General features: G+C 40.0%; 1 protein-coding gene across 12 annotated transcripts in view; it reads right to left on the reverse strand.

Moving 5' to 3' along the window:
- Positions 1-12,426, reverse strand: part of AFF4 (ALF transcription elongation factor 4) — a 110,330-nt gene that overhangs the window by 45,222 nt on the left and 52,682 nt on the right. For 9 of the 12 annotated variants that reach the window (XM_055386596.2, XM_004042493.5, XM_055386591.2 and 6 more), the window contains 2 exons: positions 11,623-11,667; positions 6,581-6,667 (listed from right to left, as the gene is read on the reverse strand). In XM_055386596.2, the coding sequence (XP_055242571.1) occupies positions 6,581-6,667; positions 11,623-11,667 (132 nt within the window). The remainder of the gene's footprint in view (positions 1-6,580; positions 6,668-11,622; positions 11,668-12,426) is intronic. The other 3 variants (XM_055386598.2, XM_055386597.2, XM_055386599.2) reach the window with 1 other exon arrangement.

Below are 12,426 nucleotides of genomic sequence, written 5' to 3' on the forward strand. Positions count from 1 at the left end.
GCCTTGTTGACCAGGCTAGTCTCACACTCCTGACCTCAAGTGATCTACCCACCTTGGCCTCCCAAAGTGCTAGGATTACTGGCAAGAGCCACCTCACCCAGCCAGGCAAAGATTTCATAGACACCAAAAACATGACCCGTAAAAGAAAACACTGAAGAAGTGGACTTTATAAAAATTAACATGTGTTCTTAGAGGGACACTATTAAGAGAATGAAAAGGTAGTCCACAGAGCAAGAAAACAAAATTTTCAAATCACATATATGATAATGGCAGTAAGAATCTTAGCCCATTTCAGGCCGGGCGCAGTGGCTCACGCCTGTAATCCCAGCACTTTGGGAGGCCGGGGTGGGCAGATCATAAGGTCAGGAGATCAAGACCATCCTGGCTAACACAATGAAATCCCATCTCTACTAAAAATATAAAAAATTAGTCAGGCATGGTGGCAGGCGCCTGCAGTCCCAGCTACTCGAGAGGCCGAGGCAGGAGAATGGTGTGAACTCGGGAGGCGGAGCTTGCAGTTAGCCGAGATCGCGCCACTGCACTCTAGCCTAAGCAACAGAGTGAGACTCTGTCACAAAAAAAAAAAAAAGAATCTTAGCCCATTTAAAAATGGGCAAAATATTCAGACACTGCACCAAAGAAGATGGGCAAAATATTCAGACACTGCACCAAAGAAGATAAGCAAATGGCAAATCAGTACATGAAAAGATGCTCAAGATACTCTGTCTCTAGAGAAATGTAAATTGAAATCACAATGAGGTACCACTATAATACTGCTAGAAGGCTAAAGTTTTAAAAGACTGACAATATCAAGTGTTAGTAAGGACATGGAACAAGTGGAACTCTCATATACCATTGGCAGGAATATAAAATGGTTCAACCACTTTGGAAAATAGTATGACAGTTGTTTTCTCTCTCTCTTTTTTTTTTTTTTTGAGACAGTTTCGCTCTTGTTGCCCAGGTTGCAGTGCAATGACACGATCTCGGCTCACTGTAACCTCCACCTCCCAGCTTCAAGTGATTCTCCTGCCTTAGCCTCCAAGTACCTGGGATTATAGGCATGCGCCACCATGCCTGGCTAATTTTGTATTTTTAGTAGAGATGGGGTTTCTCCATGTTAGTCAGGCTGGTCTCAAATCCCAGCCTCAGGTGATCCACCCACCTTGGCCTCCCAAAGTGCTGGGATTACAGGCGTGAGCCACTGCGCCCAGCATGACAGTTATTTTCTAATTTTTTTTTCCCCCCAGAGAGGGTCAGTCTCTGTGACCCAGGCTAGAGAGTAGTGGCATGATCTCTGCTTACTGCAGCCTCAACCAGCTGCAGTCAAGCAATCCTCCCAGCTTAGCATCCTGAGTAGCTGAGACTACAGGCCTGTGCCACCATGCCTGGGTAATTTTTTTTAAATTTTTTGTGGAGACAGAGTCTCATTATGTTGCCTACACTGGTCTCAAACTCCTGGACTCAAGTGATCCTCCCACATCAACCTCTCAAAGTACTAGGACTACAGGTGTGAGGCATAGACACCTACCATATACCTAACCACCCCACTAATAGGCATTTATAATATAGACATAAAAACAGGCCAGGTGTAGTGGCTCACGCCTGTAATCTCAGCACTTTAAGAGGCCAAGGCAGGAGGACTGCTTGAGCCCAGGAGTTCAAGAGCAGCCTGAGCAATGTGGCAAAACCTCGTCTCTACAAAAAAAATACAAAAATCAGCCAGACACAGTGGCATGCACCTGTAGTCCCAGCTACCTGGGAGGCTGAGGTGAGAGACTGCTTGAGTCCGGGAGTTCGTGAGTGCAATGAGCCATGATCATGCCACTGCACTCTAGCCTGGACAACAGAGACCTTGTCTTAAAAAAAAAAAAAAAGAAAGAAATAAAAGTATACATTTATACAAAGATTTATACACAAATATTCACATCAGCTTTATTTTTAATAACCAAAAACGAGGTTGGGCTCAGTGGTTCATGCCTGTAATCCCAGCACTTTGGGAGGCCAAGGCAGGCGGCTCATGAGGTCAAGAGATCAAGACCATCCTGGCCAACATGGTGAAACCCTGTCTCTACTAAAAATACAAAAATTAGCTAGGCGTGGTGGCACGTGCCTGTAGTCCCAGCTACTTGGGAGGCTGAACCAGGAGAATTGCTTGAAACCAGGAGGTGGAGGTTGCAGTGAGCCGAGATCGCGCCACTGCACTCCAGTCTGGCGGCAGAGCGAGACTCCATCTCAAAAAAAAAAAAAAAAAAAACAAAAACTAGAAGCAACCCAAATGTCCATTAGTAGATAATTAGGTAAATTATGATGCCACATAACTGAATATTACCTTAGTAATTAAAAAGAATGGGGGCCAGGCACAGTGGCTCACATCTGTAATCCCAGCACTTTGGGAGGCCAAGGTGGGCAGATCAGGAGGTAAGGAGATTGAGACCATCCTGGCCAACATGGTGAAATCTTGCCTCTACTAAAAACACAAAAAAGTAGCCGGGCGTGGTGGTGCGTACCTGTAGTCCCAGCTACTCAGGAGGTTGAGGCAGGAGAATCACTTGAACCTGGTAGGCAGAGGCTGCAGTGGGCCAAGATTGCACCACTGCACTCCAGCCTGGGCAACAGAGCAAAACTTTGTCTCAAAAAAATAATAATAATTTTTTAAAGTCAGCCAGGCATGGTGGTGCATGCCTGTAGTCCCCGCTACTCAGGAGGCTGAGGCAGGAGGATCACTTGAGCCTGGGAGGTCGAGGCTGCAATGAGCCATGATCCCGCCACTGCACTGCGGCCTGGATGACAAAGTGAGACCCTGTCGCAAAGAAAGAAAGGAAAGAAAGGAGAGAGAGAGAGAGAGAGAGAAAGCAAGGAAGGAAGGAGGGAGGGAGTCAGTGAGTGAGTGAGTTAGTTTTCAGTTTACTATAAATTTAGTGGTGGGCACAGTAGCTTGTGCTTGGGACACTGAAACAGAAGGATGGCTTGAAGTCAGGAGTTTGAGACCAGCCTGAGCAGTAGAGTGAGACCCCCGTGTCTATGTAAGTCTGGCATGGTGGTAAGCACCTGTAGTGCGTGGTATTCAAGAGGCTGAAATGAGAGGATTGCTAGAGCTCAGGAGTTCAAGGGTATAGTGAGCTATATGATCACACCACTGTACTCCAGCCTAGGTAAGACTAGCCTAGGCAAGACCTCAGTCTCTAAAAAATTAAAATATAATAAATAAGTAAAATTTAACATGCACTTACCCTATGAACCAGCAATTCTACTTTTTACTATGTGACCCAGTATTTACCCAGGATAAAAGAAAACATGAATGTTTATAGATGCTTTATTCTTAACAGTCTAAATCTGGAAATAACCCAAATGCTCATCAACAGGAAGCAAATTTTGGTGTTTCCATATAATAAAATACTGATTGGGAATAAAAAAAGAAAAACTGGGCCAGGCGTGGTGGCTCACGCCTGTGATCCCAGCACTTTGGGAGGCTAACGCAGGTGGATCACGAGGTCGGGAGTTTGAGACCAGCCTGACCAGCATGATGAAACCCCGTCTCTACTAAAAATACAAAAATCAGCCAGGCGTGGTGGTGCATGCCTGTAATCCCAGCTACTTAGGAGGCTGAGGCAGGAGAATCGCTTGAACCCAGGAGGCGGAGGTTGCAGTGAGCCGAGATCATGCCACTGCACTCTGGCCTGGGCAACAGACTGAAACTGTCTCAAAAAAAGAAAAAGAAAAAGAGAAACCATGGATATAATCAAGAACATGGAAGAATTACAAAACTAAATACTGAGCAAAAGAAAGTAAATATATAAAAGAAGCACATGATATACTGATTCCATTTACATGAAATTCTAGAAAAAGCAAAACTTTTATCTAGAGTGACATAAAATAGATCAGAAATTGCATAGGGACAGTGGTGGAGGCGAGGGAGACTACAAAGGAACATGAAGAAATTTGGGGGTGATGGAAATGTTCTAATTCCTAATTATGGTGGTGGTTATACAGGTGCACATATCTATCAAAACTCAAACTGCAGGCTGGGCGCGGTGGCTCACGCCTGTTAATCCCAGCACTTTGGGAGGCAAAGGCAAGTGGATAACCTGAGGTCAGGAGTTTGAGACCAGCCTGGTCAACATGGTGAAACCCTGTCTCCACTAAAAATACAAAAAATTAGCCAGGCGTGGTGGCGTGCGCCTGTAATCTCAGCTACTCAAGAAGATGAGGCAGGAAAATCGCTTGAACCCAAGAAGCGGAGGTTGCAGTGAGTCGAGATCGCACCAGGTGACACAGCAAGACTCCATCTCAAAACAAACAAACAAACAAAAAACAAAACTCAAACTGCACATTAAATAACAGTGCATTGGCCAGGTGCGTTGGCTCACACCTGTAATCCTAGCACTTTGGGAGGCCAAGGCGGGTGGATCACCTGATGTCAGGAGTTCAAGACCAGCCTGGCCAACATGGTGAAACCATGTCTCTAGTAAAAACACAAAAATTAGCTGGGCGTGGTGGCGGGCACCTGTAGTCCCAGCTACTCGGGAGGCTGAGACAGGAGAATCGCTTGAACCCAAGAGGCAGAGGTTGCAGTAAGCCAAGATCACACCACTGCACTCCAGCCTGGGTGACAAAGGGAGACTCCATCTCAGAAAAATAAATAAATAAATAAATAAATAAATAAATAAATAAATAAATAAATACCAGTGCATTTTGTATATGTAAACAAAGATATAAAAGGTAAGAGTGATATGGCACACATATAGACAGAAAATTTTTAAATCTACCTGACATCATTCACAAAGGTAAACATAAAAAATAAAACTAAAAACCACATTAAAATAAAAATAAGAGGGTATGTTTATGATCCTAGAGAAAGAAAAGTCTTCTTTAACAAGACATTAAAAGCAAAAACTATAAAGGAAGAGAAAGATATATTTTATTCATCAAAAATTAAAAACTTTAGACAATAAAAAGACAAGAATCTAACTGGTAGATAAATTTTCAGCATGTATAAGAAATTATTAGAATCCACAATTCAAACAAAACAACACAAAACAAAAAAGGAAGACCACCTAAAACTCAACAGGTAAAAAATGCAACCCAAAGGACAGTGAGAATAAGCAAATTTACCCACAAAGAAACCAAATGGATAACAAATATGTAAAGATGATGAACCTCACTAGCAATCAAGCAAATGGAATGCCATTTTTACTCAAAACACTGCTGTTTAATAATATCAAATGGTGGTGTGCATGTGTGAAACAACAGGTAATACAAGTGGGAATACTGGCTGGTACAAACCCTGTAATAGAACTATGGAAGGAATTTGTGAGAGTATGTATTAAATATATACTCTCAACACTCAGCAATTCTACTTTTTGCTTTTTACCCTAAAGAAAATCACATGCACACAGAAGGCACCAACAAAGATACCAACTGAAGAAACATTTATAGAAATGAAAACTTGCTATCAGCTTAAATACCAAAGAGAAATGGCTAAATAAACTAGGATATATTAACACTACAGATGCAATAAAAAGAAACGAAATACCTCTACATGCAGTAACATGGACAGGTCCCCAAGACCTACCGCTGACTGATGAAAGATACAGAACAATATATTTGTGTAGAAATAAATGAGAAAATGCTTACATGTAATGATTATATATGTATTACATGAATATAAAAAAGACTTGCAAAGGTACTTATGAAAGGAGCTCTGTTGGGATGAAGGGGACGGAATTGGGGAAAGGCTATTATTAGGGGGACTGGTGAAACTTTCACAAGGAGAATGTATTTCTGTATTATTTGTTTTAAGTGTAAATTAATACTGTTAAGTATAAGTTTAAAAAAAAGTCAATCTGCTGATTTTAAACAACCTTGGAACTGTTATCTGAGGAACCTCTTTCCACGGGACAAGTATGGTTGCTATGTCTTATGGAAACAGGTTCTTAAAACAACAGTTTGAGAAGCCCTTACCACCTCTGGCCTACAATACCATAATAGTCTGCAATAAATATCACTGTCTTTTTTTTTTTTTTTTTAGATAGAATTTTGCTCTGTTTCCCAGGCTGGAGTGCTGTGGTGCAATCACAGCTCACTGCAGCCTTGACCTCCCAGGTTCAAGTGATCCTCCCATCTCAGCCTCCCGAGTAACTGGGACCACAGACCTGTGCCACTATGCCAAGCTTTTTTTTTTTTTTTTTTTTCAATTTTTGGTAGAGACAGGGTCTTGCTATGTTGACCAGGCTGGTCGCAAACTCCTGGCCTCAAGAGAGTCTCTTGGCTCAGTCTTCCAAAGTGCTGGGATTACAGGAGTGAGCCACCGTGTCCGGCTGTATTAATGTCTTTTAAATCTCTCTCGCATATTGCCTTCAAAGCTTTCTTAATACCTCTTGATCCAAGATGCTCTCAATTCCATTACCCTGCTAATTATCTTCATAACAGTTGTCACTATCTGAATTTATCTATTTATTCACTTATTTACTGTCTGTCTCCCACTAGAATAGGAATGGCAAGACAATTTTTAATCCATATGATTTTAGTCAAGCCATTTAGAGTTTTCTTACATTATGAAAGATACATTTTATTTACTTACCTTAGTTGGAAAAGGAAATTTGGAAGGTTCTGTTTTGCATGGTGTATGAATAGCCGTTAGAGGGGGAGGCCATGAATGCGTCATCTCCTGAAATGTAATTATTACAGTTTGTTTTCAACCAGGTCAAGGATAAAAATTATACAGCTAAAAACCAGATTTGTATTTATAAATACTGGTTTCATGACAGCTCCTCCAAAATTCTACATACTTAGTCAATAAATACTAAGCACAATTGTGTGCTAGGCACTACGGTGTAGGTAATAAGAAGATTAATAAATGCTCCCTGGCTTTGAGGAGTTTACAATTCAAATTATGAAACCTGTGAATAGTTACAGAAATCAGCCTGTAATCAAATACAAGGCTCATAATAAAACGCTAATCAGGAAGAGCTTGCTAGGAGAGTGGGAGGAAGGGGACAATGATAAGGAAAACAGCTAACATTTACTGTGTACCTTGAATGGGCCAGACACTGTGCTAAGTGTTTTACATGTTTATTACTCATTTAGTACTCACAATGACATTATGAGGTAGATACCATTATTATCCTACCTCTATTTAGGATGAAACTGAAGCACAAAAGTTATTTATTCAAGGCCATACACTTAGTAAATAATGAACATTATATTTCATCCTCAAAAGTCTGGCTATAGAGCCTATATACTCGTAGAAAAATTCTGTCAGGGGAAGAAATCAGAAGAGAAATTTCAAAAGCACATGAGGAGGAAAACAGAAAAGCAAGACCCTAAGTTTGATTTCATTCAATGCCTTCTGCCTAATCTTAATGCCAAATATGTCTGGGTGAGGTCTGGTAAGATGACAATGTGTATGTTAGATAAGCCAAGGAGACAGAGGTATCAGAATAAGGAGAGAGTATATTATTTCTGGCATTTAGTTCAAAGTAAGCCATCAGGTAAATTAAGGAAATGCAACAAATTAACAGTGGTGTAACACCTAGGAATTTATCCCATAGCAATATCCACACAGTTTTGTAAAGATATACGTATAAGGGGCTCACACTTCAAAAACTGAAACAACCTAGGTAGTCAATGGGAAAGTTGTGAGAATCAAAATGGAGTCACTAATGTTTATATATTAAAAAAAAACAAAAAAACAAACCAAAAAAACCCAAAACACCCTGAGCTGGGAAAGACCATGAAGAAAGGCTTCTCATGCTTGTTTGCCTGATAAACAAAAAAATCTACAAAAACCACAACCTTGCACAAAGGTCATCAAAACCTTAAACCAAAAAAATATTTCCACAAGGACATCTGTCCAGCTTGTCCGACCTCAGACTGGTGTCATCCTTACTACTGATCTTTGTAGCCAAGGATAATTATTTCAAAAACAATTATGTAATCTTCCTCATTTTTTCCTTCAAAAACCTTTGTCTCTCTTTACCTCTTTGAATATGACCATAGACTACTATGGCACATGTATTTCCATTGCAATGCTCTATTCCCGTCATCTTTTCTTTCAGAGAGCCTCTGTTATTTAGGTTGACACCAACACAGTACTGATTAAATAAATTATCAGACATCTATAAAATAGAACACCAAGCAGACATTAAAATGAGAAATTTAACTGTTGATATGTAATGATGTCCACAGTATTTTATTAAGTGACAAAGACAAATCATAGTCTACGTCCTAGTTAATATTCAGCTTTGGGCAACAGAATGACAGAAGGAAGAGACAAGGGCACTTGATATATTACTACTTGAACCTCTTAAAACAGCCACCTGCACATAATTGCTCTTTATTCCCTTAAAATGCTTTGATTTTTAATAGAATTTCACTTCCTGAAATAATATTATGTAATAGATTGCTTCCTACATCGAGCTCCAGAATATCAGCTCAAAGGCATAACATTATGACCACTGTATTCTCAGTGGTTGACACAAAGTAGGTGCTTAATGAGCATGCCTTGAATAAATCATTTTTTCAATAAATATACATTTAGAGTAAATTTTTTTTAAGTTCATGATGGGGTTCCTAAAAATGATATGACTACAAATACAAAGAAAACATGAAGGGAACACACACCTGAAGTTCCTTGCATACTACAGACAGGAAAGGGAAAAGGAAACAAAAATTCATAAACTCAGGCTTTTAGCATTGGCATTTTATATCTCAAATATCAAAACTCTCAATTGAAAATTTGATTTAATTCTCCAATTATCATCGAATGACTGAGCACCTATTAACTAAAGGCCAAGTGCCAAGCCCCTGCACATATAAAATATGGATGTCAATAACGTTAAACAGATCATTAAATGTAAGAAAATCTTCCACATACTAATAATTCTATGCACTGTTGAGGATTCAGAGGAAAATATTTATGCTCCCTTACACTTTTTATATACATGGCAACTAAGAAATGAATGAGATTCAAATGAAAGAGCTATCACTGTGGTCTCATAATCTGATATAGGGGAAGAAGTATTTCATTGGGATTACAGGGAAAAAAAATCTATATATAACTGAAGAGGGAGGAGAAATACATTCCAAGCTTACTTTATTTAAGGAGGTAAAAGAGCAAGAATGTATGTGGCTTAGGGAAACCAGTTTAGCAAAAGCGGTCAGTCAGTAATGAGAGAGGTTAGGATTGGCCTGCGGATATTAAATTTGGATACTATTCTTTCTATAATCTTAGAGAGCCACTGAAAATTTTTAGGGAAAAATTAATTTATGAAGACCACAGGGCCTGAAATAAAGAATCACGTAGCAATGCAAAAGACATATGAGTAGGGAGATTCTGGAGGCAGAAAGGCTGAATGAGGACTCTGTTATAATTACTGAAGCTCAAGGCGGCAGAAACGGGAAGAAAGGAATGGATATTTAAAAAGCAAAAATTTTAAAGTCTACATCTAGTTTTGCAACTACATAGAACATGAGGAAGAAATTAGAGATATTTAGGATTCTACAGTTACAAGCATGGGAAAATGGTGTACTACTAATCCAAGGAAGTCTGATAAGTATGGCTTTAGACATGTTGAGTCTGAAGAGTCAAAGACAAATAAATCCAAATGGAAACTCAGCTAAGAAGCAATTAAGAGACAAACCAAAACCCAAAGGCCAGTGTACGACAGAAAGACTAAATAGCTGTCTAAGAGATAAAGCCAAGAATGATGGAAAAGGCAAGTCAAAGAGCAGAGGCTAGAAGAATGCACCTGCACTTAAGAAATAAGAGAAGGCACAAGGGTTCCAAAAAGGGCAAAGAAAGAGAGGCAAGAAAGGTGGAAGGCAAATAAAAACAATGAAGCATAAAAACAGTCAAGGAAAGAAGAATGTTTGCAGAAGGAAAAAATACATAGCAGAAAGAATAAAAAAGAACTCAAATGATGCCTCTGGATGGAGGGAGAAAGATAATGACCATAGAGAAACAGGTTCAGCAAAATGGCAGAGGTAAAAGGGAGATTATAGTGGGCTAAAGGAAGGAATGGGAAAGAAAAGAGTGGAAGCAACCAATGCAGGTAGTCTTTCAAAGGTGTTCACAGTGAATTTAAGTATAGACACAAACTCAGGAGCTCACAAAAAAAAATAAAAAAGAAAATACAAGTAATATGTGACTGACAGTTTTCTCTACTAAGCAAAAAGTAGTCATTGTCATTCACTAATTCACTGGACTTTCTCTTTTTCCAATAGAGTAATGTACTTTTTGGTCATGTGTCAATTTTAAACATGTGTCATTAAATACGCAAAATGTTGGCTGGGCGTGGTGGCTCATGCCTATAATCCCAGCACTTTGGGAGGCCAAGGCAGGCAGACAGGAGTTGCAGACCAGCCTGGCCAACATGGTGAAACCCTGTCTCTACTAAAAAAAAAAAAATTAGCCAGGCATGGTGGCAGATGCCTATAATCCCAGCTACTCAGAAGGCTGAGGCAGAAGAATCACCTGAACCTGCGAGGCGGAGGTTGCAGTGAGCTGAGATCACGCCACTGCACTCCAACCTGGGTGACAGAGTAAAACTCTGGCTCAAAAAAAAAAAAAAAATGTGTAAAGCAGCCGGGTGCAGTGGCTCACGCTTTAATCCCAGCACTTTGGGAGGCCGGGCAGGGGGATGGGGGAGTGGGGAGTAACTGGAGGTCAGAAGTTCAAGACCAGCCCAGACAAAGTGGTGAAACCCCATCTCTACTAAAAATACAAAAATTAGCTGGACATGGTGGTGGGCACCTGTAACCCCAGCTACTCAGGAGGCTGAGGCACGAGAATTGTTTGAACCCAGGAGGCAGAGGTAGCAGTGAGCCTAGATAATGCCACTGTACTCCAGACTGGGCAACAGAGTGAGACTCCATATCAAGAAAAAATAAATGTGCAAAACTGGAAGGAAATCTATTACTGTAACATTTGACCAGTATGTACAAGATGAACCAAAGCAAGGTATTTTGATCATAATGGTTTGACTGATAACTACTGAGTTTTTTGCACTTCAAATTATTAACAGTTAAGCATGAGAAAGTACAGTTATAATTGGCTTGTTAATGTTTTCCAGGCAAAGTAAGTGTTAAGATTAAAATTTATTTTACTTAAAAGCAAAGAGCGTGGCCAGGCGCGGTGACTCACACCTGTAATCCCAGCACTCTGGGAGGCCGAGGCAGGTGGATCACCTGAGGTCAGGAGTTCCAGGCCAGCCTGGCCACCCCAACTCTGCAAAAATACAAAAATTAGCCAGGCATGATGGCGGGAGCCTGTAATCCCACCTACTCAGGAGGCTAAGGTGAAAGAACTGCTTGAACCTGGGAGGTGGAGGTTGCAGTGAGCCAAGATCGCGCCACTGCACTCCAGCCTGGGTGACAGAGTGAGACTTCATCTCAAAAAACAAACAAACAAACAAACAAAAACACAAAGAACAAAACTAGCTCTCTGAAGGCAAATGGTAAACAAAGAAAAGTGTAAATTATTTATGATGGACATAATGAAGTTACAAATACAAGCAATCTGTTGCTTCAGATCCTTTGTGAAATACAGGTAGAAAGAGGGTAAGAAGGTGGGAGAGCATAAAAAATTAAAGAAATTGAAATGATTTTTTTTTAAAAACTTACTTTTAGGATTTCATCCACACAGCTCACATCACCAGAAGCTGATGCCTTGAAAGAAAAAGCAGCACACATTAGATCTTTATCAGTAGATTTTTAGTATTTGCTTCAAAGATTTAAAAACATTATTAAAAGTATTTATGACCCCACTACTCTAAATCAGTACACTGGTTAGAATCTTTGGATTAATTTCCTTAAATATAAATTTTTCAAGCACCAGAAAATTTCAATAACCAAACGATACAAAGCTGGGGGAACTTTATAGTTTTCAAAGGTTTTAAGTTTTTTATCCTATATTTTAGATTAGAAATAATTTTTAGAATGTAATTTTTCAGGTGTGCAGCTTGTCTAAAAATTTAACCTTATCTATATATAAAATATATCATGATACTGAGATACATCATTTCACATAAACAAAGTTAACCCATTTATGCCAGAGGTTGCAAATTTTTTGTGTGAAAAATCGTACCTTAGCGATGACCTTGAGCAGTAGGATGTAAGTAACTCCTACGAGCTTAGCATTCCAATAATGGAACACCAAGCATAAATGGGTTAAACAAGTATTACTGAAAGATCACTAGTCTGGAACACGGACATTTTACATAGTCTTTCTAAGTCACAAAAACCAAATTGCACTTTGGGAGGCCGAGGTGGGCGGATCACAAGGTCAGGAAATCGAGACCATCCTGGCTAACACGGTGAAACCCTGTCTCTACTAAAAATATAAAAAATTAGCCGGGCGTGGTGGCACATGCCTGTAATCCCAGCTACTCGGGAGGCTGAGGCAGGAGAATCGCTTGAACCTGGGAG

The sequence above is a fragment of the Gorilla gorilla genome, chromosome 4 (assembly GCF_029281585.2).
Source record: "Gorilla gorilla gorilla isolate KB3781 chromosome 4, NHGRI_mGorGor1-v2.1_pri, whole genome shotgun sequence".
In the NCBI taxonomy this organism is placed as follows: Eukaryota; Metazoa; Chordata; class Mammalia; order Primates; family Hominidae; genus Gorilla; species Gorilla gorilla.